General features: G+C 48.7%; 2 protein-coding genes across 8 annotated transcripts in view; one reads left to right on the forward strand and one right to left on the reverse strand.

Moving 5' to 3' along the window:
* Positions 1 to 11,155, forward strand: part of TMEM255A (transmembrane protein 255A) — a 63,752-nt gene extending 52,597 nt beyond the window's left edge. For 2 of the 5 annotated variants that reach the window (XM_038747904.1, XM_038747909.1), the window contains 2 exons: positions 6,400 to 6,503; positions 7,088 to 7,808. In XM_038747904.1, the coding sequence (XP_038603832.1) occupies positions 6,400 to 6,503; positions 7,088 to 7,322 (339 nt within the window). In that variant the 3' untranslated portion in view covers positions 7,323 to 7,808. Of the gene's footprint in view, positions 1 to 6,399; positions 7,809 to 10,819 lie in introns of those variants that run through there. The other 3 variants (XM_038747906.1, XM_038747908.1, XM_038747907.1) reach the window with 3 other exon arrangements.
* A 356-nt stretch (positions 11,156 to 11,511) lies between these two features.
* On the reverse strand, positions 11,512 to 22,763 carry ZBTB33 (zinc finger and BTB domain containing 33). 3 transcript variants are annotated; one of them, XM_038747903.1, is made up of 3 exons: positions 22,365 to 22,762; positions 16,304 to 16,351; positions 11,513 to 15,983 (listed from the first exon to the last, which is right to left on the reverse strand). In XM_038747903.1, the coding sequence occupies exons 2-3, from the start codon at positions 16,316 to 16,318 to the stop codon at positions 14,313 to 14,315; spliced, it is 1,686 nt and encodes a 561-aa protein (XP_038603831.1). In that variant the 5' UTR covers positions 16,319 to 16,351; positions 22,365 to 22,762; the 3' UTR covers positions 11,513 to 14,312. The 3 variants fall into 3 exon arrangements, with proteins under 3 accessions (XP_038603830.1, XP_038603829.1, XP_038603831.1); XM_038747902.1 differs by having other exon boundaries at positions 11,512 to 16,351; positions 22,365 to 22,763; XM_038747901.1 differs by lacking the exon at positions 22,365 to 22,762 and having other exon boundaries at positions 11,512 to 15,983; positions 16,074 to 17,045.
* Between the last annotated feature and the right edge of the window lie 3,378 nt (positions 22,764 to 26,141).

The raw sequence follows: 26,141 nt of genomic DNA on the forward strand, positions 1-26,141 counted from the left end.
AGAGTCGTGACAAAGCTTTGGAAACAAAACCATTGGGTTCTACCATTATAATAATAATGATGGCATTTGTTAAGGCTTACTATGTGCAAAGCACCGTTCTAAGCGCTGGGGAGGATGCAAGGCGATCAGGTTGTCCCACGTGGGGCTCACAGTTTTAATCCCCATTTTACAGATGAGGTAACTGAGGCCCAGAGAAGTGAAGTGACTTGTCCAAAGTCACACAGCTGACAAGTGGCGGAGCCGGGATTAGAACCCATGACCTCTGGCTCCCAAGCCTGTGCTCTTTTGTCCGGTGGTCTCGATTGAGTCTTTCACCAGTTGAGGAAGAGTTGATTTGGGGGTTTTTTTTTTGATGGATTGGGAGGACTGCCATACAGGGAGCAGACCTGGGGCTTTTTCCTCTTCCCACGCTGAGCATTTTCCAAGAGGAGAGGTCTGAGCCTAAGGAAAGACTAAGTCTGAGCTGGGAGAGTGTAGAGTCAGAGGTGTAGGGTTGCTTTGTCAAAACTCGCTTGGATGGGATGAGTCACTTCAGGCAGAGCAGCCTGCCAGGGACATGGGCTTCTGTGAAGGCTGCTTGCCACGGGGGAGGCTAGAATTTTTTTTTTCAATGGTATTTAAGCACGTACTGTGTGCCAGGCACTGTGCTGAGTGTTGGGGTAGATATAAGCTAATCAGGTTGGACACAGTCCTTGTCCCACATGGGGCTGGTAGTCTCAATCCCCATTTTACAGATGAGGGAAGTGAAGTGACTTGCCCACGGTCGCACAGCAGGCATGTGGCAGAGTCAGGATTCGAACCCAGGTCCTTCCGAGTCCCAGGCCCGTGGTCTAGCCTCTTGGCCACACTGCTTCTCAATTCTCAATTCTCTCCTTGAGCCCTGTGAGTCCACCCCGCCAGAGAAATCGCCCATCCAAACACCTCCCTTCAGTAGCCTCACCCAGATGCAAGGAGATATAGGTCTTTTGTGATTGTCTGACTTTGTAATCACCAGGTATGTTTAAGGGGTTTCTCCCTTAAAGTCTAACTGGAGATCCCTTTTTTTAAACCGCACCTGCTGAGTGTGTTTGGTTACCAAGATTCTGTTCCCATCACATTTTTAAAAGCAGAAATTGTTGATCTTTCCGTCAAAGGTAGGTTGGGGTGTAGGGGACAGGGAAGAACCAAATCTGCTTTTGTTCCCAAGTAGTTATCTGTCAAACCCCTGCTTGAGGCTCCCCAGCCCTAACTTTCAGAAAGACAGCCTCGGGACCAGAGCGCCAGCACTCTCCCCATGCTGGATGGTTCCGCTTTGCTCTGATTGCAAAAGGGCTTCAATTAATTAGTGATTAATAAATGATGGTATTTGTAATCCCAGCTCTGCCAGATACCATTCACTTAACTTCTCTGTGCTTCGGTTTCATCATCTGCAAAATGGGATTCAATATACTTGTTCTCCCCCTGACTTAGATTGTGAGCCCCATATGGGTACTGATTATCTTCTATCTGCCCGGCACTTATTACAATGCTTGGGATATAGTAAGTGCTTAACAAATATGACAGTTATTATTATTGTCCGTGTTGTTGTTGTAACCAAAAGGTGGCTCCTTCTAGATTTTGGCTTTAACTGTTTGCTGTCTTTTGTTATTTTCAAATGAGAGCTTTTATTTTTGTGGGGCAAGGTTTGGCTTTTTTTCCCTTGGCCCAGGTGGAAGGAAGCAGAAACAAGTGCCAGTGCTTAGAACAGTGCTTTGCACGTAGTAAGCGCTTAACAAATGCCAACATTATTATTATTATTATCTTCCACAAAAGTAGCCTCTCTTGCTAGTCTGCAACCCCTTAGGTCCCCCTTGGACAATTCTTCAGTTCAGAAGTTTTGACCGTCTGAGTTTTCTTCTGACTGACCATTTCGCTTGGGCCAGATTCTGGTTGTGATCCTACATCGAAGCTGCTTTTCAGGCGATCAGAGACGTAGTAGCCCCATCATTGTCCTCATGAGCCTGACTCCTGGCTCGTGCATTCTTTTTTTGATCTTTGGGTGCAAGATTTTCTGGAGTTTTCCTGACCTCTAGATTCACCCCTCTCCACTTCTGCCAGAGAGGCAGAAGGACTGTACAGCTACCAGGAGCCTTTTTCTGCAGAGATCACCGCACGAACACCTGATTCTCGGAGACTGGGTATTTGAGCTGCCTGAGTTCTCTTCTCTTATCACTGCAGTTCTGAGTTCACCTTGGGGTTGCTTACTTCAACTTTTCTGGGCCTTAATTTCCATTTTTCCCCAGGAACGAGATTGCAGTCCTCTTCACAGAGCCTTTTGTGATCCTGGCCACACGTCCCACCGCCAGAAAATTCAGATTCCCTCTTTTAATCAGTATCTGCTTCCTTCCTAACAGTTCCTATAGCGAACTGTTAAACGTTAACCTAGTACTAAAGGAACTTATTGGGTTGGACAGAATTCCTACGTTATCTCATGTTTTTGGGTATTGGCCTTGTCATGGCTATCGGGAGAGGCCCACTAAAAATAGATACTGTGTAAGGATTTTAAGCAAGACTCTCTGGAAACACGGCAGTTACCTCTCCCTCCACAGCTCGGGGATAGACCGTCACTCCCTAACACCGTGGCACAAGGGATAAGTGCCGTCAGTGACAATCCAGTCCTCCGTGTTGCCTTGGAAGCAGGCTTAATCAGGCAACAGTGCTGGTGGGAAAGTGGCCAACGTTTCAAGAAAAAAGCAGCCTTCAGATCATGCTGCTTATTCATTGATAGGGGTGAAAGAGGAGAGACAAAAGTGAGGAACACAGTGTTCCGGACACAGAGCTCAGTAAATACCACTGATTGATTGAATTGGGAAGTAAAGGTAGAAGAAGACTTTGGATATCTTCAGTGCTGTGTCTCCTCCATCACTGGGTTGCCAGCCACGATGTCCACTGAGAAGAAATCTCAGGAACAGACTATGCCAGTGGGTTGGCTGGTCCCAGGAGTGGATTTTAAGGTGTATTTCAAGCTAGTTGGAGCAATGAGGAGGCAAAGCCTCAGCCTCCCTCATCACTTGTCCCATTAATAAAATCAGACTTTTTTGCGGGAGCCAAGGCACACCAGGCCTTCTCTCCAGCTGCAACCAAGCAATATCTCTTCCACAATATCCACCCACTGCCAGGGTGTCACTCGTGGATGCTTCCCCGTTCTTAAATAAAGGTGGTAGAGCCCAGTTGTTCAATCAGTAGTGTTTATTGAGAGCCTACTGTGTCCAGAGCACTGAACTAAGCACTTGGGAAGGGAAAATGGAATCAGTAGCAGTCAGTGGTATTTATGGAGCACTTACTGTGTGCAGAGCACTGTACTAAGCCCTTGGGAGAGTACAGTACAACAGAGTTGGTAAACACGTTCCCTCCTCACAATGAGCTTACAGTTCGGAATTAGTAGACGTGATCCCTGCTGCCAAAGAACTTAAAATCTACTGGGGTAGACAGATGACAAAATAAATGACAGAGAGAAGAAAAACGGGATAGGAAGGCCAAGAGCCTGAATCACACATTGCCCCTTAAAACTTGTAGCAGTTAGTGAAAAAGTGGGGAGGAGAGGACGGGGAGGTGTCCTCCACTTCCTAAAATGTAAAACTGGCAAGGAAATATATGTCAAAGGAACAGAGCAATTACGTGAGAGTGTTGGGCCCTCATCCACAGTTTACTGCTCTCCGCAAAAGCCCTCACTCATACTCCTAGGGATAAGAAATTACCTCCAGGCTTTCCCCAGTAAGCTTCTTCATTCCACTTTTGGACCGGTAAAACTGCCTGTGGGCAAATAGCCCGGGCCTTTGCTATTCCTGCACCTGAATTAGAGTAGCTATGTGAAGCTCCTGAAAGGTTCAAGTGTAACATTTGAAGAACTCCTCTAGGAAAGATGAGGGCTACTTTCCCTGCTGTCGTCTCTTCCCTGGGAATTTGCGACAAGAGAGTTCAGGCTCTCAGCCAGATCTCCTCCTCCTCCCCTGACTTTAATTCTCAATCACGGTCTTTGATAACAGTTGCTGAAGCCGGGACTCTGGAGGCCAGGGGAGATGGGGCATGGGGGAGGCGGGACATAAGCCAGCTGGGGCCCGGTATTAAGCTATCAGCCCCTCCAGACCCTGAAGAGGAAGTGAGATTGTCCGGGTTTTAGGGGAGAGGACTTCAGGTACCATAAACATTCCCTGGAAACTTCTCACCTCCGGGTCTCCTGGCGAATGGACCTGGAATCGCTCTCTCTCCCGTAGGTCTTTTACCACCAGTGTCCATGTCCTTCTTCATGGGGGACCGAGGGAAAGAAGCAGGTTCTAGTGGCTCTTCCGACCACCCTCTCTCCCTCCCTCTTAACCAAGCACGCTCCCCTTGCAGGCCCCAAAATATAGAACACAAACCGTACATTAGCCTTCCTATTTAACCCCAGTATCTTCAGCAGGATGTGGGAGGGTGTTTTACCCTTTAGAAGGGGGTCTCATTTTAAACTCCGCTGATCCATTTGAAAATGAAGTAGTTGATGAGAAAAATTAAATAGTCGTGCAGATAAATCGAAAAGCCATACCAATCGACAAGTAGTTTTTATTAGTCTCCTCTTAACTTCCACAACTTGCCCAGTTTGTGCTATCAGTAGCAACAAAATAAATCAGTAATCTTTGCTGCGCGCCAGGATAAACTTATCGCTGCTCCAAGGCTTTTTAAATCATTTTCTCATCCACTTAAATTCCCTCCCTGATTTTTCACACCCACAGCGGTGGAGATATATTGAGTGGGGACAACGAGTGGCCAAGCTTAGATAACAGAGAGCACAGAGACATTTGCCGCAAGAAGCATCTCTCTACCTAGAGCACATGGTGTAGTGGATAAGCACAGGCCTGGGAATCAGAAGGTCATGGGTTCTAATCCTGGCTCCAGTACCTGTCTGCTGTGTGACCTCAGGCAAGTCACTTCACTTTTCTGGGCCACAATGACCTCATCTCTAAAATGGGGATTGAGACTGTGAGCCCCACGTGGGCTTACAGCTTGCCAACTTGTACTTCCCAAGCGCTTAGTACAGTGCTCTGCACACAGTAAGTGCTCAATAAATACGATTGAGTGAATGACAACCCGGGAAGTACAAATCGGCAACATATAGACATGGTCCCCATCCAACAATGGACTCCCAAGCGCTTAGTAGAGTGCTCTGCCCAAAGTAAGAGCTCAATAAATACGATTGAATGAATGAATGATCTGCTTGTATCCTCTCCAGCGCTTACCACAGTGCCCGACACACAGTTAAGCGCTTAGCAAATACCATTATTCATATTATCTAAGGTCAGATACTCAGGACGCTCCACTGCTCGAAGGCCAATAGGGACTCTGTTGCAGACAAAGTCAACTAAATCTGCTGACCATGTCTTTTAAGGTTCTTCACTAGCTGCCTTTTCTCACCTGGCTTGTACTCTTCTTTTTTTTTCCAATCTCTGTAAATCTCCTGTGTCTATTTCTGTCCTTGGCACTAGCGCTTTTTTAAATCAATTACTCCAGCTTTCTGCCTTTGCCCCGTGCCTCTCCCAAACCTTGAATGTGAATTCCTTTAAGGGCAGGAATCAAACCTTAATTCTTCATTTGGTAATTGCTCAGAGCAATTCCTACAGGCCTTTGAACTAATGAAGGGCGGAGGGAGACTGTTGGTAGCATCCTGCCTCCAAGAAGGGCCGCCTCTGCTCATCCTTTCCCACCAGGGCTTTTGGCTTTCCCCTGTCATCCAGAAGAAGACTTATCAAATATTTACCCTCAAACTTATAGTTTTTCTCTATGCTTCCCCACATTTCCCCTCAGCCTTTTATCCTAATGCCAAAGGGAACCCAGTTTGGTATGTGTGTATCTTTTAAAGTCAGTTGTGCTGAGGGAAGAAACCCTGAAATTTGTGGTTTAGATAATGATTCATATGAGTTACTGCCCAAAGAAAGGTATCTCAATCAATCAATCGTATTTATTGAGCGCTTACTGTGTGCAGAGCGCTTGGGAAGTACAAGTTGGCAACATATAGATACAGTCTCTTGACACTCCGGGTCTTGATCACTGCTGATATTGCATCTTGCCTGGCAGAACGCTCCATTATAAAGAGCTAATCCTTCCTATATAGGTTCAATCAGTCGTATTTATTTAGTGATTGCTGTGTGGAGAGGACTGTGCTAAGCGCTTGGGAGAGAACAATATAACAGAGTCGGCAGACAAGCTCCCTGCCCAGGCTGAGCTTACAGTCTCGTAGTTCAAGTTAAAAAGCAGGCGTTAAGATTGTCATTCTTGGTCTTCTAACAAGGATGTTCCACAGAACTCATTCCCTCCCTTGTTTGAAGTATATAAGCGAGTAAGGAGAATGAAGATGCTTTCCTGCTAGCCACGTCCCTGCAGACTAATGTTTTGTTTCTTTCTATTCAGCATTCCAGTGTCTTTCCAGCCTCCACTCCATCCGGCCTCTCAGACGAGCCCCAGTCCACGTCACCAACGCATAGCTACATGTGGTCAGCGAATGCTCCTCCACGGTACTCTCCCCCATATTTTCCACCTTTTGAAAAGCCGCCACCTTACACCCCATAAAGAAAAACACCTGCCGTCGAGCTCCCTGTGGACATTTCCATTTATCTATTTTGTTGGAGGCGGGGACAGAGTAGGCTCGAAAGGATGATCCCTACCCACGGTCGAAGAGGCTAACAGCCGCCTAGCAGTTTAGGCGGAGGCTGGTTCGCCTCAGGGCAGAGATGGGGTGCCCGCCCCTCTCACTCTTGCTAGCTCATGCTTTCTACCCGCGAGGGCTGGAATCAAGTAGGAGCTTCGCATGCTGCGGCCTCTATTATCCTCTGGCTCTACTTCTGTATTCAGCATCTGCCTGGTTGCCATCTGTTTCATTTTGTGCAAATTGGGCGGAGCCTTAGGCAACTGGCAAATTGCCACCCTAACCCCTCGGCTGAAACACCTGGTGCACAGTCTGCCAGTCCCCCAGCTACCGCGGCCAGACCCCGAGGCCAACTCTCCAGCCGAGGGGCGGGAGAGACCCAGGAGGCCCTGGGCTGGATGCTTTTCCACCCGGAATTGACAGCCAGGGTCCGGCTTGGGTATCTTGTTTCAGGACGCTGAAGGCAGCCGGCGAAAAGAGCCCCGGCCTGACTTCAGAGAGGGTTGGCGAAGTGGTCCCTGTGAGCGTAACAGGTTGGATCCCATTGTGGTTTCTGCCAAAGGGAAAAGTGCAATATTCCTTCTCACAGCAGGGAATCGGGACATCAACACACACACACACACACACACACACACACACACACACACACACACAAAAACCCATTTTAGCCCTGTGGGGGATTTCCTGAGTGGGTCCTGAGGGCCCACCTGCTGATGGGGATACATGTTAGATTAACACAGGATCTGCCCCTCGTTGACATTCAGTTCGTATGTGGATGAATCTCTGTGCGGTGGCCTAAGTGCTAGATTAGGTCCTGAAGTTGTGGTATGACTCGTTAGTGACCTTTGTGACTATTTAATTGTCCCAAATCGTTAGTGAATCTAGAACCTCAAGAGATGTTGCATGCAGCCTCACACCAGATGCCTTTCAGTATTATATAGAAGCTTGTTTTTAAAAACCAGTCATCCCTCTGTCTCATTAGATGTTATGAAAGTGTCAGAGATCCCACCTGAGCTCTGTAAAGTGTCAGAATGATCCTCTTCCATTAAGAATGTTTCAACATTTCCAAATGCATCAAATGTATTATAGCATCTATCCCACTCGTCTCCATTATATATCATTTAATGTAAATAACCTGGTCTAAAGGAATAAATTGAGAGTCCTACGTTACTAAGTTTTCTGTGTGTCACATTAAAAATACACAAGGACTTGGTAGTGAGTGGCTCCAGCAGGAAACACCCTGGAAGGCTTTTGGGCGGATTTTTTTTTTCTTTTTAAACCAAGTCAGAGATGCACAGAACTAACATCAGTGTTAAGTGGAGAGGCAGGCTTAAAGTCCAAGTGGAAATATATATATATGTATATATATATTAGTGGAGATTTGTAGGCCCTTGGGATTCATCATTATGCTAAACATATATACAATTCTAATGAAAGCTAGAAAATGCCAGGATGAACTGTCAGCCTCATGTGTCTGTCCCAGTCCACATTGAGATCTGAAAAGCAGTAATCCTGAAAGAAAACCACTCATTTTTTTCCCTCTCAATTTCTAATCATAATTAAAGGAGGTGGGGAAGATTCCACTGGATTTTAACTAGGGACACGTTGATTCACCACCCTTAAACTCAAAATGACAGTGTAGAATAGAGTCATTGGGGTATTTGTTTCAAGCATTTCTCCAGCTTTAGTCACCAAAAAAACGCAACATTTAAGTTATTGGTCATGTTTCTGGTAGAACTATTATGTTTTCAGGAACTGTACTTCTGTGTATCAGACCCGGAAAATAAAACAGTTCTGATTTTTTAACATTAATTTGTCATAAAATGTACAAATTTTATTTGTAACTAACTTCATACAGCAGATCTCTTTCTATAAAATGTTGCCATTTGCTGTTTTACTTTTTTTTATTTCCACATCCTGAATGCATTTTGCAGAGTAGATACTCTCTTCCTAAATCTGCATCAGTGTAATGAACCAAGCATGAAAAAGTCAAAATATTCTCTGGGCACCTCTATCCACAGGGTGTTCCTGAATATAGTATGAGCATGTTCAAATTGCAGACTGTGTTGTGATGTTCCAAGAATAACCAATTTAAACTCAGCCTTTCACCTCATCAAGTAATTAAAACCTACATTCATTTTTCCTCCTCACACCTATTTACATAACCCCAGATTTTTTTTAACTCGCTTCCTAACACAGTGATTCAAAAAATTTTATTGAGGTGATACATGAAGGCATCTTCACCTAGGCTAATTTTTCTAATGAAAAATTAGAAATTGTATATTTTAGGCTATATTTTAAAACAGTGGCCAGTCCGTGTGCCTCATGGTCTCTGAAAACTCATGTCTGACTGTGTGGATCTTCTAGTGCCTCCTTTGAGAAGCATTTCTGTGAAGATCGGCCAACAGGTTGATCGTGCTAGATTGTAGCAGTAAGGACAGTATTGAGTTTTTAATGTGTGCAGAGCACTGTACTAAGCGTCTAGGGCTCCTGTCCACCAAAAATTGATTGTGGCTTAAGGGAAACACAGGAGAGAAGAGTAAGCCGATGGCAAAGCCTGATAAATTAGAAATTTTCTCACTGCCGTGATGCCGATTCAGAACAATCACTACACATTCCCAAACGGTTCCCGTTGCATTCGGTCCATGCTCAGTAAACACCATTCTCAGTGTTACTCTGCTGGAGTGAAAAGCTTTTGGGAGAGGAAAGAAATTCATCCTTGGAATAATTTCACTGTGTAAAATTCAGGTTCAGATGTCTCACTGAAATTTCTGCATTGCCCATCCTATTTTATATACCCAGTCATTCCATGTGTGCTTTACTATATTTTGGAAGCAGTGTGGCTTCTGTTTATCAGGCTCACAGCCCCTCTTTTCATTCAGTCGTATTTATTGAGCGCTTACTGTGTGCAGAGCACTGTACTAAGCGCTTGGGAAGTACAAGTTGGCAACATATAGACAGTACCTACCCAACAGTGGGCTCACAGTCTAGAAGAGTGGGCTCACAGTCTAGAAGAGCGGGCTCATGAACTCAATATGCAGTCTAGTTGCCAAATATTTGCATCTGTTCATTTTAAATATGCAGTATTGAGGGGTTTTTCCCTATATTCTAATTATATATGAGCTAGGCCGAGTATACTGACACAGAGCTCCTAAGATAGCTAATAAATATGTGCTTATCAAGTGGCCCCCCCCCGCCAGACATCACATCTATTTTGTTACCACTTAATTTTATGTATTTTCTATAAATATAGGTTTAAGGGGCTAAAGTTTTGCCTAGGCTGGAAATTTGGGGCCCAGGCTCATCTGAGCCGAGGTAGAACACAGAGGGGCCTAGTGGACAGCGCGTAAGGCTGGGAGTCAGAGGACTTGGATTCTGATACCTGCTTTGCCACGTCTTCTGTGTGACCTTGGGCAAGTCACTTCTCTGTGCCTCAGTTCTCTCATCTCAAAAAGGAGGGATTAAGACCGTGAGCCCGATGTAGGACAGGGACTGCGTCCGTCCAACCTGATGAACTCGTATCTATTCCAGCGCCTAGTGCGGGACGTGGCACACAGTGCTCAACAAACGCCATTAGAAGCGAAATATGTTCGACGGGGCCTTGGGAGGGAGGGAAAGCAAAGAGTAGAGAGACGAAGCTGCCACCTTAGAAATGTGGAATTCACGGTTGTCCCAGCAGGCACACAGGGGTGGACTTTCCAGCAGATCAGCCTTACCACGCAAGCGACACCACCACTGTGCCTGCGAGACAGCCTCAGTTTCTCCCGGTCCAGGGAGGGCTAAGAGGATAAGAAAGGGGCTAGTCAGGGACCTGGGTCTTCTATATCTATGGAGTGTTCCCAAATAAAGTCCAGTGCTCTGCCGGAGTAGGTCCCCGCTCGATAAATGCTGTTGATGACGACGACCACCCGCCTCTCTGTAACCTGTCTCGCGTACTGACCTGGGCCCTCACTATAGGGAGACGTCAGTCGATGGGTCAAGTGTTTGTTCCCTGGGAGCCACACTGGGTCTTCAAAAGAACTCAGAGAGACACAGACCCTCCAAAGCCAAGTTGTCTACCTCCGACACGCGCTTCCACGCAAATGGTTTCTTTCTGGCTACAAATGTCCCAATACTTACTGAACGATGAAATGAAGCGCATTCGACAAAATGAGAATTAACTTTTTTTTTTTATTTTGACCTTAGGAAGCTCTAAGAATAGCAAGTATTGGTTAATGAAAGAAGAGCACAACTTAAAAAAGGTATGTTAAGGAAAGGACTGTACAAGGATATATACAGTATTGGTGAAAACGAACAAAAACAGATAACGTTTCACACAGTAGACAGTTTTAGTGAAACGAAGAACTGTAAAAGCCTTTGTTCTTCCACGTGTGTGGTGGTCAGCTTTTGTATTTTTGTAACCTGCATGCCTTAACACTTCAAAATAAATAAGCAATCTAGATCAAATATTTCCTCTAAAGTTCTGTTCTGTTGGGTGGCCTGGGATCATGTGGCATAAGAGCCCCAGAGTAGCAGTGTATGTAGAATCAAGCAATCGTATTTATTGAGCACTTACTGTGTGCAGAGCACTGTAGAATCAGAACCGCTGTGCCACAGAACTGGTCGTTTCCTTTAAAGTATTTTAAAATGGTCTTAAAGTGTTGTTCGGGTTTGCTCGGGCATTTTTGCTAATCATGTTAAAAAGTCTAGCACATGGTCGAATTCATTTTTCAGATTCAGATTTTCACCTTTAAGAACCAAAAATTCAAACGGCCAACCTCTTGTAATGGGACTGGAAGCCAGCTCGAAAAAGCAAGTAATAACTGTAGTATTTGTTAAGCGCTTACTATGTACCAAGTACTCTACCAAGCACTGGAGCAGATACGAGACAATCAGGCCTCACACGGGGCTCACAGTGTAAGTAGGAGGGAGAACAGGTATTGAATTCCCATTGTGCAGATGAGGAAACTGAGGCACAGCGAAGTGACTTGCCTGAGGCATATAGCAGGCAACCAGCAGAGCTGGGATTAGGGCCCAGAAGAAGTGCGATAGCCAGAAACATAAATACCAAAGCCTAGGGGACAATGAAAAGTTACACCTGAGGGCCTACCCATGTCCACACCAATAAAAATACTGGAAGCCATGGGTTTTCATCCCCCCAGATTTATTTCACATGACCTCTGGGCTTTGGATATTGAATTTTTCCTCAAAGGAAAACCGAAGATCCTGAGGCACAAACAAATCTGAGTCTTCTGGTAGAAATACAAAATGCTCTTTTCCAGTTTTTCCTAAACAAACAAAAATCCCCTAAAGTAGGCACAGAGTTGAAATTTACGGCTCAGAACTTCCATAGGCCACCACCAGCTGCACATTATTAGTTCTATGTTACAGTACTGTAACGAGATCACTTTGCTGGTAAAATTCTAGGTGTCTCACAACCAGATCCTAAAAACGCCCACATTGTGAATGACAAAGGAATTTTACCTAGCACGGAGCCAGTTCATTTTGCAAATTGTGCTGGAATAGGCATTGTTCACACTGGTTGCAATAACCGTGGCTAACTGCTGAAGGTATCGTTAATGAAACTCAAACATACAAACGCCACTCAAATCTAGAATATTTCAAGATACACCCCTATGGCCAAAGAGTAGTTTTAGCCACACCTACATAAAAGCCATTCAACTACTTTGTGATTTCAGAGTTCACAGATTTAGTTAAATGCTAGCTGCCAATTTTAAAGGGTTAGTTTACAAAATGATTTTCAAATTCTATTCAGAGTGTATTCGTTATCTAGAAAACAGAGGTGCAAGCACACTGCGCCTGATTGGCAAGAGTTATTTTTTTCCGTTTCCCTCTCCCCCTTCCTAAAAATACTGATTTCTGATACCCTTGGTTAGAGTCTACGTGGCTCTGAAGCCATCACCATCAGTTCTAACTTCTTGGCAAAAATAATGGATGCCTGAGAAACTGAAGGGTAAAAGCCTGAGGCTCAAAGTCAGGAAATAAGTGGTTTTCTATCAAACACATGAAAAGAAGAAGAAAACTTCCTAACTGAATTGGGAAAGAAATATTTAAGGAAAGCATACAAGCTAATACTATGCACAACAAACCTGTCGGGCTCTATAAACTCATTTTTCATTTTTTCTTTTGACATACCATTGACGAAATTCAATGGTGGGTTTTTTTTCTTAGAATTGCTAGGCTAAATGTTTTTTCAACCTGTTCACTTTTCAGGATCAGCAGCTTCTGTTGCAAGCTAGGATTTTACTAACGTTTCCCAAGTACCAAAATATATACCAGTTGCAAGGGAATAGGGGCAGGATTTATAAACCTAAATCTGAACATAAACCAAGAGGCCCTACATCATTCCACACGATGATTTACAGATGGAATGGAGTGTACGTTAAAGAGATGGTAAACACCTAAGATCATTGGGAAAGAAAAATATCACATCATTGATTTTAATCGTTTCAACCGAAACCTCTCTAATGGAAAAAAAAGAAAAGTTCTGGGTACTTGTGTTTCCTTTAAAAATTCATACAAATAGGCCAGTAAAATCCGCACTAGCATCATAATTCTCAGGAAGGGGATTATGTCACCACCACATCACTTTAAAGGCCCACCTTTGCAGCTTTTAGATTAAAAAACTAAAAATCATTTCTCACACAATCAAGCATTTTAGTCCTATAAAGCAAAATGGGAAATTTTGCCATTTTATGCCATTTTACCCCACTCTCACTCTTTCTACAATTTAAGAGTTTATGGCATTAAATCCTCAGAATTTTCAATAAACACCACAGAACTTTTTTATTTTTTCCCTTTTGGCATCAGATTAGTTTTCCTCATCAGAATTTCCCCAGTGTATCCCCCTCACTGCAGAAGGATACAGCAGTTGCCCAGCCACTGAACAGTCTTAGTTATTGCTAGGCATAAAACAAAACTTATTCGGATGTCTGCAAAAAAATTCATTCTCTTTCCAGGTTAAAGATTTATCGGTAAGGGCATTTTGACCAAACTTAATCAGTTGATTCGGACTGGACCAGCAAAAAAAAATGCCGAGACCAAAATACACCACCCAGGCTGGCAAAACAGTTATTTTCAATCATCATCATCAGTCGTATTTATTGAGCGCTTACTATGTGCAGAGCACTGTACTAAGCGCTTGGGAAGTACAAATTAATCTTTCAATCTTCAGAAATAGTTCAAAAGCTCCTCGGCTTTCTGTCGTTATGCCACAGGCAAGAGAAATACAAATTCACGTAAAATTCATTAATGACGTCTAAGCAGAACTCCTCGGTAAAGTGCTAATAGCAAAGAAAAAGTACAAAGTCTCAATTCTGTAGGGATGGACCCCCTAATCTTTTTTTAAAAAAAACCTCATTCCGTTTCGTATTATTTTCCAGAAACAACTTTATCAAACTATGAACTTAAAATGTTCAAAATGAAGGGGAAACCAATTATACAGTACAGCTCCTTGGAAATACCTTAGTCCGTGTTCAAGTAAACATTCATAAGCATCTGCTTCTAAAAATCCCCGGCAACTTCACGTGATCTAACCAGCCTAGATTCCGCTGACTTGGCAGAGCAAGCGAACTTGTTTTCGTTGAAACCACGTGTCTTCCGGTTCAGTTTCGCTCCGGTCTTGAAGCGGTTGCCCCCTTTCCAAGAACTGAAGGTCTTTTGAACCATCCCAAGCGGTTCAGTAAGACTCTGGTATCACAAATTCAAACTCGGTACCGCCGTCCGTCACGTTCTGTTTAAAAATGGGGTCGTTGCCCTGCGGAATAAAAATGTCATCCCAGGTCATCTGTCTGGCGGGAGGGTTGGACGTGGTTCCTTCCGGAGGTTCCTTCCCGGCATCCACGTGATAAACAATTCCGTCCTCGTTGATGACCGGGATGCTGCTTGACCGATCGGTAATGTACGCGTATTGTCTGATCTGCAAAGACCTACAGGGGAGTAAGCGGTAGAGCTTGGTGTCTCCCGAAGGGTCCTGACTGTGAACCGACCGTATGTGGGAGGCCATGACCTGATAGTTGATGAACGCCTTGCCGCAGGTCAAACACTGATACCGTCGCTCCCCCGTGTGATGGATCTCGTGTTTCGTGCGGTATTCCGCCAGAGGAAACACTTTCTCACAGTAACGGCAGGGATACTTCTTCTCCCAAGAATGCACGTTAAAGTGTCTCCGTAAGCTCGTCAAACAGACGTAAGACCTCTTGCACACGATGCAAATGTAATAAACCCTCCCATCCACAATCAGCTCGTAGTGATCGTCGTGTTTCACTTTCATTCGCTTCCGGCCGGAAGGATCGTCGCCGGAGGTTCTCGGGGCCTCGCCGGCGCGCGTGGCCTCCCCTTCGTCGGGGTCGTCTTTGACGGGGATCACTATGTCGTAGGTGTCCTCCCCGATGTTCGCGTAGACCTTGCAACCCGTGGATAGGCCTTCGATCTCGGTAGCCGTGTCTAAGGTAATGATCTTCTGGCCTTCCGTCGCGTGTTTCGACACCGCTCCCGGATCCCCGCGGTTTCCGGCGAGAACGTCGGAAATTTTTAATTTGAACCCCCCGGGGTGGGAAGGGAGCTCTCGCTCAAGGGGGGAAACCCGTTTTTTCTGAACCCCAGACCCGTCGAAAGCGGCGGCGTCCCGACGGACCTCGGACTGTGGCACCGAGGAGGTGCTGCTGACCGCCGAGTCTGGACTGGAGCTAATGACGTCGTCGTCGTCTTCGTCCTCTATGATCTCCTCCTCTTCCTCCTCAACAGCCTCATTCCCCGTCAGAGCGATAACGCTGTTTGGGGCCTGCTGGCTCAGCGCACGCAGGTGAATGGAAGGAGACGGGCCGCTGGGGCGGGAGCAACCGTCGCTCGGTGACGAGTTCGACTGCGACTGATTCAGCAAAATAACGCTGGGAGTCAGGTGCTTGGGAGCCGGAGCCCCGAGGGATCCCCCCTTATCTTGCGTTTGGCTTGGACTCGATTGATTCCCGGAGAGTTTCTGGGCGGGCGTAACGGCGTTCGCCGGAGAGGAGCCGCCACGAGGGGCCACGTCACGGACGGACGGCTCGGATGGGCTTGGCTGCGCTTGTGGCGACGCGTCCTTACTTGGCAGAGTCTCTTTGGGAGGCAGGATCTCTGAGCAGAAAATGACATCGTCGTCGTCGTCAGAGTCCGAATCGGTCACGATGATTTTTTTGGTTTCGTCATCTTCGCTGGACAAGGAAAACGACTCCGTTATGACAGGCATCGCGGACGCCCCGACCTCGTGGCCTCCGTGCCTCGGTTTCTGCATTTCAGGGTCCTTGCCGTCCGAGCCCGGAGATGAGGTTTCCGAAGTGCCGTCCTTGGCTCCACCTGAGATGCTTTCAACCTGTGACAGAGGTACACCAAGGTCGGCTATGAATTTAACTCCTAATAATTGCCCTGATTTAATTAATTCATCAAGTAAATCCGATCTGACCCGTATAATTTTAGAACTATAAATGAAGTTGAGTATTTCTGCAAAGATCTCGGCTCTGATAAAGCTCAGTTCCACCACCTGCCCGGCGACCGAGAAGAGCTGGTGAAAATAGGTACTAGAGGCCGAAAGAATATTCCTATGGGCTCGAAATTTCCGATCTTCCACAATAACAGTAACGTCACAGAACAGTCCGTGGCCACGTTGCTCATTCAAAGATTTCAGGAGATTACCAGAATACTGTGCATCTGTTGCAGAAATCAGTTTTTTGCTCTCCATGCCTACAGGAGAAAGGGGAAAGACGTCAAAGTACTGTACATAGATTGTATAACCATTAGAGGAGGTCTGTTGTTGTTTGGACCCGGGTTTCATTCTAGGGTCCTAATATATAGATCGGCAGCTCCGACCTTTGGGCCCCTGTGCGGATCTTCTAGGTCTTTTATTGAAATATCTGAGAGTCTAAGCCCCTCTCTTTACTGGCGATTTTCGGAAGCCTTCTCCTGAGGGTAGCTGGGATTAGGCTACTTCTGCAAGCTACGATTTATCTTATTTATTTATCAATTTTTCCTGATACGTCTCCTTCAAAATGAGACGTTGCCGCTTGCTCAGGGCTCTACAGGTGTGGAAAAGAAAGCTTCAAGTTACACTCCTGGGGATTCTGAAAGTTAATAGAATCGCCCTTCGTCGTCCACGAGCACCCCTGCAACGGTAAAAGTGGCATTTAGGCTTCTAGATTTTCAAATGACAAAGCCGAGCTGGTACATTTCCTCAGAAACTGAGAGCAGCATCTTGGAAGTCTCTGCACAGATCACACCACTTTACCAATGGCTGCCGTTCTAAGTATCTGATTTGAACTGGAGCTCCAAGAACTTCTGCAGAGTTGGCTCCTGCAGGCATGCTGATTTTGAATATCAGTCGACACTAGAAATTCTGATAATTACCCCCGTATCTGGGCTTTTTTTTTTTCTCCACATGAAACACAACGATAATGCCAGTAACAATATTAGGAAGAAATGGTACGTCAAAATCTTAGAAAGCATTATTATTATTATTATTATTATTACTATGGAGAAGCAGCGTGGCTCAGTGGAAAGAGCCCGGGCTTTGGAGTCAGAGTTCATGGGTTCAAATCCCAGCTCCGCCACTTGTCAGCTGTGTGACTTTGGGTGAGTCACTTAATTCTCTGGGCCTCAGTTCCCTCATCTGGAAAATGGGGATTAAGACTGTGAGCCCCCCGTGGGACAACCTGATCACCTTGTAACCTCCCCAGCGCTTAGAACAGTGCTTTGCACATAGTAAGCGCTTAATAAATACCATTATTATTATTATTATTTGGTAAGGAAGATTTAGATATGAGTATTTTCACCTTCCTGACGCCTTGAAGTGGTACAGGGTCTCTAGAGATGCCTGAACACAAGTTATCCAAATTCTTAATGACAAGGTTTTCCACAGAAAATATAAGCGAAATGCAAATTTCGAGGGCCAAAAAAAGAAATGTAATCATCATCTGTAACAGATTAGTTCCTGCCTACTAAGGACGGCAAGCAGTTTCCGGTTAACACATAGGCATTTTAATCCATCAGAAGGGGGGTGACCTCTGGGCTTTGGGCCAGCAGAGACGGCGCTTGGCACATTGTCAGCGCTTAACCAATACCGACATCATTATTATTATTAAATGTGGGAATTGCAACACTCTCTCTTCATGTTGCATCAGTGGAAACTAACGTTATCAAAAAGGGCCCACGCTTGAAGTGGCTCAAAAAGGGCGGTTTACCAAGCTGGATATGAAGTCTAACTGACACTGACGCACGATCCTGGCAGTTGGTTTGGATTGGAGCAGCAGCGTGGCTTAGTGGAAAGGGCAGAGGTTGGGAGTCAGAGGTCTGGGTTCTAATCCCGGTTTTTATCGGTTCTGTGGGTAAGTCGTTTCTCCATACCTCCGTTACCTCATCTGTAAAATGAGGGTTAAGACTGTGAGCCCCACGGGTGGGACAACCTGATCACTCTGTACCTCCCCTCGCGCTTAGAACGGTGCTTGGCACATACCATCTTTTTATGATCTTTAATAAATAAAACTTATCGGTCGGGGTTGAAACAGTCTGCTGGGCGAGCGGTGGCAGCAAGTGAATTCAGCTCCCCCTCTCCCTCTGCCACGGGCAGCCCCCCAAAGTTTCAACCTGCGTTGATTTCCCTGAGCCGGAGGCAGCTGTTGGTGCAAGCCGAGGCGGGGGCCCTGGGGGATGCGGGGAGACTGTAAACCGGGGAGCAGGGAGGGAGGGAGATAAAAGATTAGAGACCTCAAAGGGAGGAAGCGGCCTGGCCCAGCGGAAGCCAGGAAGACCCGAGTTCGAGTCGCACCCGCGCCACTCGTCTGCTGGGTGACCTCAGGCGGCCCGCTGTCTTCTCGGGGCCTCACTGACCTCACCCGAAAAATGAGGATGAAGGCTGTTGGCCCACCGGGACTGGGTCTAATAATAATAATAATGATGATGATGGCATTTGTTAAGCGCTTACTATGTGCAAAGCACTGTTCTAAGCGCCGGGGGGATGCAACGTGATCAGGTTGTCCCACGGGGGGCTCGCAGTCAAACCCCCATTTTCCAGATGAGGTAACTGAGGCCCAGAGAAGTGAAGTGACTCGCCCAAAGTCACACAGCTGACAAGTGGTGTAGCTGGGATTTGAACCCATGAACTCTGACTCCAAAGCCCGGGCTCTTTCCACTGAGCCACGCTGCTTCTCCGTAATAATAATAATAATAATAATAATAATAATAATAATGCTTTCTAAGAGAAGTGACTTGCCTGAGGTCACACAGCAGACATGCGGCGGAGCCTGGATTCGAACCCATGACCTCTGACTCCAAAGCCCGGGCTCTTTCCACTGAGCCACGCTGCTTCTCAGCGTGCAACTCGGGTCGCTTCACTTGGCTGGGCCTCAGTTCCCTCATCTGTGCAATGGGGGTGCAGTCTGTGAGCTCCACGTGGGACAACCCGATCACTCCGTATCTACCCCAGCGCTGATGACAGTGCTTACCACGTAGTAAGCGCTTAACAAATACCCTCATTGTTACCATTATTATCCCAGCGCTTAGTAAGGTGCCTGATGCATAGAGAAGCAGCATGGCTTAATGAAAAGAGCCGGGGCTGGGGAGTTGGAGGTCGTGGGTTCAAATTCTAGCTCCGCCACTTGTCAGCTGGGTGACTTTGGGCAAGTCACTTTGCTTCTCCGGGCCTCAGTTCCCTCATCTGTAAAATGGGGATGAAGACTGCGAGCCCCTTGTGGGACAACCTGATCACCCTGTACCCCAGCGCTTAGTGCTCGGCACACAGTAAGCGCTTAACAAATACAAAAAAAAATACCATTTTAAAAAAAGTGGGGGGAGAATATAGGAGGTGAGACAGGGATAGACTGTGAGCCTGCTGGCGGGTAGGGACCGTCGATCTGTACTTAATTGTATTTATTGAGCGCTTACTGTGTGCAGAGCACTGGACTAAGCGCTTGGGAAGTACAATTCATTCAATTGTATTGATTGAGCGCTTACTGTGTGCAGAACACTGGACTAAGCGCTTGGGAAAGTATAATTCATTTAATCGTATTGATTGAGCGCTTACTGTGTGCAGAGCACTGGACTAAGTGCTTGGGAAAGTATAATTCATTTAATCGTATTGATTGAGCGCTTACTGTGCGCAGAGCACTGGACTAAGCGCTTGGGAAAGTACAATTCATTCAATCGTATTGATTGAGCGCTTATTGTGTGCAGAGCACTAGACTAAGCACTTGGGAAAGTACAATTCATTCCACCTTATTCATTGGGTGCTTACTGTGTGCTGGGCACTGGACTAGGCGCTTGGGAAAGTCCAATTCATTCCCTCATTCAATCGTATTGAACTGTGAGCCCGCTGTTGGGTAGGGATCGTCTCTATACATTGCCAACTTGTACTTCCCAAGCGCTTAGTCCCGTGCTCTGCACACAGTAAGCGCTCAATCAATACGATAGAATGAATGAATGAATTGGGCGCTTACCGTGTGCAGGGCACTGGACTGAGCGCTTGGAAAGGGCAAATCGGCAACGGATAGAGACGGCCCCACTTCCCAAGCGCTCCGCGCATGGTCGGTGCTCACTGAATAGTAATTTGTCCTTCCCAAGCGCTTAGTCCAGCGCTCTGCACACAGTAAGCGCTCAATAAATACCATTGAATGAGTGAATGAATTGGGCGCTTACAGTAAGCGCTCAATAAATACGATTAAAAGAGTGAATGAATGGAGCGCTTACAGGAAGCGCTCAATAAATATGACTGAATGAATGAATGGAGCGCTTACAGGAAGCGCTCAATAAATACGACTGAATGAATGAATGAATTGAGTGCTTACAGGAAGCGCTCAATAAATACGACTGAATGAATAAATGAATTGAGTGCTTACCGTGTGCAGGGCACTGGACTGAGCGCTTGGGAAGGCCACTCTTCTAGACTGTGAGCCCACTGTTGGGTAGGGACCGTCTCTAGATGTTGCCAACTTGGACTTCCCAAGCGCTTAGTACAGTGCTCCGCACACAGTAAGCGCTCTATAACTACGATTGATTGACAAATCGGCAACAGATAGAGACGGTCCCACTTCTTCCCAAGCGGTCCGCGCACGGTCGGTGCTCACTAAATAGTCACTTGTCCTCCCCAAGCGCTTTTAGTCCAGCGCTCTGCACACGGTAAGCGCTCAATAAATACGATTGAATGAATCATCATCATCATCAATCGTATTTATTGAGCGCTTACTGTGTGCAGAGCACTGTACTAAGCGCTCGGGAAGTGCAAGTTGGCAACATATAGAGACAGTCCCTACCCAACAGTGGGCTCACAGTCTAAAAGGGGGAGACAGAGAACAGAACCAAACATACTAACAAAATAAAATAAATAGAATAGATATGTACGAGGAAAACAGAGTAATAAATGTGTACAAACATATATCCATATATACAGGTGCTGTGGGGAAGGGAAGGAGGGAAGATGGGGGGGATGGAGAGGGGGACAAGGGGGAGAGGAAGGAAGGGGCTCAGTCTGGGAAGGCCTCCTGGAGGAGGTGAATGAATGAATGAATGAATGAATGAATGAGAAATCGGCAACCGATCTAGACGGCCCTACTTCTTTCCCCCCTTTTAGACTGTGAGCCCACTGTTGGGGAGGGACCGTCTCTGTGCGTTGCCAACTTGTCCTTCCCAAGCGCTCAGTCCAGTGCTCTGCACACAGTAGGCGCTCAATAAATCCAATTGATTGACTGATCGCTTGATTTCCAAGCGCTCAGCCCAGTGCTCTGCACACAGTGAGCGCTCAATACAATTGATTGACTGATCGCTTGATTTCCAAGCGCTCAGCCCAGTGCTCTGCACACAGTGAGCGCTCAATAAATACAATTGATTGACTGATCGCTTGATTTCCAAGCGGTCAGCACAGTGCTCTGCACACAGTGAGCGCTCAATAAACACAATTGATTGACTGATCGCTTGATTTCCAAGCGCTCAGCCCAGTGCTCCGCACACAGTGAGCGCTCAATAAATACAATCGATTGACTGCGCTCAGTCCAGTGCTCTGCACACAGTAGGCGCTCAATAAATACAACTGATTGACTGATCGCTTGATTTCCAAGCGCTCGGCCCAGTGCTCTGCACACAGTAGGCGCTCAATAAATACAACTGATTGACTGATCGCTTGATTTCCAAGCGCTCAGCCCAGTGCTCCGCACACAGTGAGCGCTCGATAAATACAATCGATTGACTGCGCTCAGTCCAGTGCTCTGCACACAGTAGGCGCTCAATAAATACAACCGATTGACCGATCGCTTGATTTCCAAGCGCTCAGTCCGGCGCTCTGCACACAGTGAGCGCTCAATATACACAATCGATCGATCGCTTGATTTCCAAGCGCTCAGCACAGCGCTCCGCACACAGTAGGCGCTCAGTAAACACAACTGATTGATCGCTTGACTTCCAAGCGCTCCGCGCCCGGTCGGCGCTCAGTAAATAGTCAGTTGTCCTCCCCCAGCGCTCAGTCCAGCGCCGTGCACGCGGTAAGCGCTCCATCAATGAGCGAAGTGAGCGGGACGGAGGGGCTGAGCGGATGGCCGGGCTCCAGCGCGGCCGTTTGTTGGGCGCCGCCCGCGGGAAGGGGACTGTACTGGGCGTCGGGGGGCGGGCCGGGGCCCCGCACAAAGGGCCGCGCCGGCCGCCCCACGGGGCCGGGGGAACCCGCGCATCCTCCCGGGCGGGCGGGCCCTCCCTCCTTCCCGTCCCCTCCCGACCTGACCTGGTCCCCGCCGCCCCGGGGCCCTGCGGACAGCACGAGCCGCCGGCCCGGGCCTCCGAGCCCCGACACAACCGGCCCAACGCCAACGCCGCCGTCTCCTCCTCCTCCTTCTCCTTCTTCCTCCTCCGCAGGCGCGGCGGCGACATGAACCCCACAACCGCCAGGAGGCGCCCGCGCCGGGCCGCCAGACGCTCGGCTCCTTCCGGAGCGTCCCCGAGCCCTGCCCTCGGACCCGCTCGGCCCTCGGAACCTCTCGGCTCCTTCCGGAACGGCCCCGAGCCCGGCCCTCGGAACCGCTCGGCTCCCTTCGGAACCACCCCGAGCCCGGCCCTGGGAACCAATCGGCTCCTTCCGGAACCACCCCGAGCCGGCCCTCGGAACCAATCGGCTCCCTCCGGAACGGCCCCGAGCCCGGCCCTCGGAACCAATCGGCTCCCTCCGGAGCGGGCCCCGAGCCCGGCCCTCGGAACCGCTCGGCCCTCGGAACCTCTCGGCTCCTTCCGGATCCGCCCCGAGCCCGGCCCTCGGACCCGCTCGGCTCCCTTCGGAACGGCCCCGAGCCCGGCCCTCGGACCCGCTCGGCTCCTTCCGGAACCGCCCGAGCCGGCCCTCGGAACCAATCGGCTCCCTCCGGAGCGACCCCGAGCCCGGCCCTCGGACCCGCTCGGCCTTCGGAACCTCTCGGCTCCTTCCGGAGCGGCCCCGAGCCCGGCCCTGGGAACCAATCGGCTCCTTCCGGAACCACCCCGAGCCGGCCCTCGGAACCAATCGGCGCCCTCCGGAGCCGCCCCGAGCCCGGCCCTCGGACCCGCTCGGCTCCCTCCGGAACGGCCCCGAGCCCGGCCCTCGGAACCAATCGGCTCCCTCCGGAGCGGCCCCGAGCCCGGCCCTCGGAACCAATCGGCGCCCTCCGGAGCGGCCCCGAGCCCGGCCCTCGGACCCGTTCGGCTCCTTCCGGAACCGCTCCGAACCGGCCCTCGGAACCAATCGGCTCCCTCCGGACCCGCCCCGAGCCGGCCCTCGGAACCAATCGGCGCCCTCCGGAGCGGCCCCGAGCCCGGCCCTGGGAACCAATCGGCTCCTTCCGGAACCACCCCGAGCCGGCCCTCGGAACCAATCGGCGCCCTCCGGAGCCGCCCCGAGCCCGGCCCTCGGAACCAATCGGCTCCCTCCGGAGCGGGCCCCGAGCCCGGCCCTCGGAACCGCTCGGCCCTCGGAACCTCTCGGCTCCTTCCGGAACGGCCCCGAGCCCGGCCCTCGGAACCTCTCGGCTCCCTCCGGAACGGCCCCGAGCCCGGCCCTCGGAACCAATCGGCGCCCTCCGGAGCGGCCCCGAGCCCGGCCCTCGGACCCGCTCGGCTCCTTCCGGAACGGCCCCGAACTCGGCCCTCGGACCCGCTCGGCTCCTTCCGGAACCGCCCCGAGCCGGCCCTCGGAACCTCTCGGCTCCTTCCGGAACGGCCCCGAGCCCGGCCCTCGGCTCCTTCCGGAACCGCCCCGAGCCGGCCCTCGGCTCCTTCCGGAACGGCCCCGAGCCCTGCCCTCGGAACCAATCGGCTCCCTCCGGAGCGGCCCCGAGCCTGGCCCTCGGACCCGCTCGGCTCCGCCCGGAACCGGCCCTCGGCTCCGCCCGGAACCGCTCGGCTACTCCCGGAGAGCGGCCGGCTCGGGAGCCAGCGTCGTGCGCGCGCCGGCCCCCGCCCTGAGCCGCCCTTCCATTCATTCATTCAATCGTATTCATTCATTCAATCAATCCTATTTATTGAGCGCTTACTGTGCGCGGAGCACTGGACTAAGCGCTTGGGCAATCCAAGTTGGCGACACATTCATTCATTCATTCATTCCCTCTAGACTGTGAGCCCACTGTTGGGTGGCGACCGTCTCTAGATGTTGCCAACTTGGACTTCCCAAGCGCTTAGTACAGTGCTCACAGTCTTAATTCCCATTTTACAGATGAGGGAACTATCCAAGCCTTATCTCCAAAAGGCCTTCCTTGACTAAGCCCTCATTTCCTCTTCTTCCACCCCCTTTTGCGTCACCCCGATTTACTCCCTTTATTCACCCCTTCCTCAATCAATCGTATTTATTGAGCGCTTATTGTGTGCAGAGCACTGTACTAAGCGCTTGGGAAGGACAAGTCGGCAACACATAGAGACAGTCCCTACCCAACAGCGGGCTCACAGCATTTCTGTACATAGTCCTAATCTACTGATTTATATTAATGCCTGCCTCCCCCTCTAGACTGTAACCTCATAGGCAGGGAATACCAACTCTGTGATGTACTGTACTCCCCCAGGTGCTTAGTACAGTGCTCTACAATCAATCAATCGTATTTATTGAGCGCTCACTGTGTGCAGAGCATTGGACTAAGCGCTTGGGAAGTACAAGGTGGCAACATCTAGAGACAGTCCCTACCCAACAGTGGCCTCACAGTCTAAAAGGGGGAGACAGAGAACAAAACCAAACATCCTAACAAAATAAAATAAATAGAATAGATATGTACAAGTAAAATAAATAGAGTAATAAATACGTAGAAACATATATGCATATATACAGGTGCTGTGGGGAAGGGAAGGAGGTAAGATGGGGGGGATGGAAGGGGGACGAGGGGGAGAGGAAGGAAGGGGCTCAGTGAACGCTCAGTAAAAAAGACTGATTGATTGATGAGGTAACAAAGGCACAGAGAAGGTAAGTAACGTGCCCAATGTCACACAGCGAGCAAGGAGCGGAGCCGGGATTAGAACCCAGGTCCTCAGACTTCCGGGCCCCGGCTCTATTCACTAGGCCACGCCGCTTCTCTCCCTACCCCTTAGACCGTGAGCCCCTCGTGGGGTTTGATTACCAGGTATTGATCCCAATGCTTGAAATATAGAAAGTACGTTACAAGTCCCGTGATTTTTATTTTATTTATTTTTAACTGGACGGTGTTCGGGGGGCAAAACTGACTCCACTTGGTGCAGAGCGAGGCCGACTCCATCTTGTGCGAGGCCACGCATCCTCCTCACGTACAGGACCTGGCCTTTCGCGTCAGCCACTTCACGAACTGGAAAGGGCCGTCGACTAGATGACAAAAAGAAGGAACTGGTGGTCGCTGCTTGAGAAAACAGGACTGGGGGGTCGTTGCTTGCCTAAGGTAATGAGGCCTTCCCAGACTGAACCCCCTTTTTCCTCTCCCCACCCCTCCCCACAGCACTTGTGTATATTTCATCATCAATCGTATTTATTGAGCGCTTACTATGTGCAGAGCACTGGACTAAGCGCTTGGGAAGTACAAATTGGCAACATCTAGAGACAGTCCCTACCCAACAGCGGGCTCACAGTCTAAAAGGGGGAGACAGAGAACAAAACCAAACATACTAACAAAATAAAATAAATAGAATAGATATGTACAAGTAAAATAGAGTAATAAATATGTACAAACATATATCCATATATACAGGTGCTGTGGGGAAGGGAAGGAGGTAAGATGGGGGGATGGAGGGGGGACGAGGGGGAGAGGAAGGAAGGGGCTCAGTCTGGGAAGGCCTCCTGGAGGAGGTGAGCTCTCAGCAGTATATTTGTACATATTTACTGTTATCGACAAGTTGGGTGCAAAATAGGTTAATCAGTGTAAATCGGCCGCAGGGTTCTTGAACCCAGGGTGGTGATGCAGATAGGAAAAATGACTCGGAGACATGAGTTCAGATGGAGCAGCAAAGAAGGAAAGTGGCTACCTTAGCCCGTTCGCCTCCCGGGAGAGGGGCGGGTGACAAGCAGCCTCCATCCCAATATCCCTGT

Source organism: Tachyglossus aculeatus, chromosome 6, assembly GCF_015852505.1.
Source record: "Tachyglossus aculeatus isolate mTacAcu1 chromosome 6, mTacAcu1.pri, whole genome shotgun sequence".
Taxonomy (NCBI): domain Eukaryota; kingdom Metazoa; phylum Chordata; class Mammalia; order Monotremata; family Tachyglossidae; genus Tachyglossus; species Tachyglossus aculeatus.

Bases quoted from the DNA above. Each gene is read 5' to 3' on its own strand.
- ZBTB33 (XM_038747901.1), bottom strand. From the start codon at position 16,442: ATGAAACCCGGGTCCAAACAACAACAGACCTCCTCTAATGGTTATACA. The intron at 15,984-16,073 runs GTCAGATCGGAT...CCTCTGTCACAG, and splicing joins ATAGTTCTAAAATTATACGG to GTTGAAAGCATCTCAGGTGG.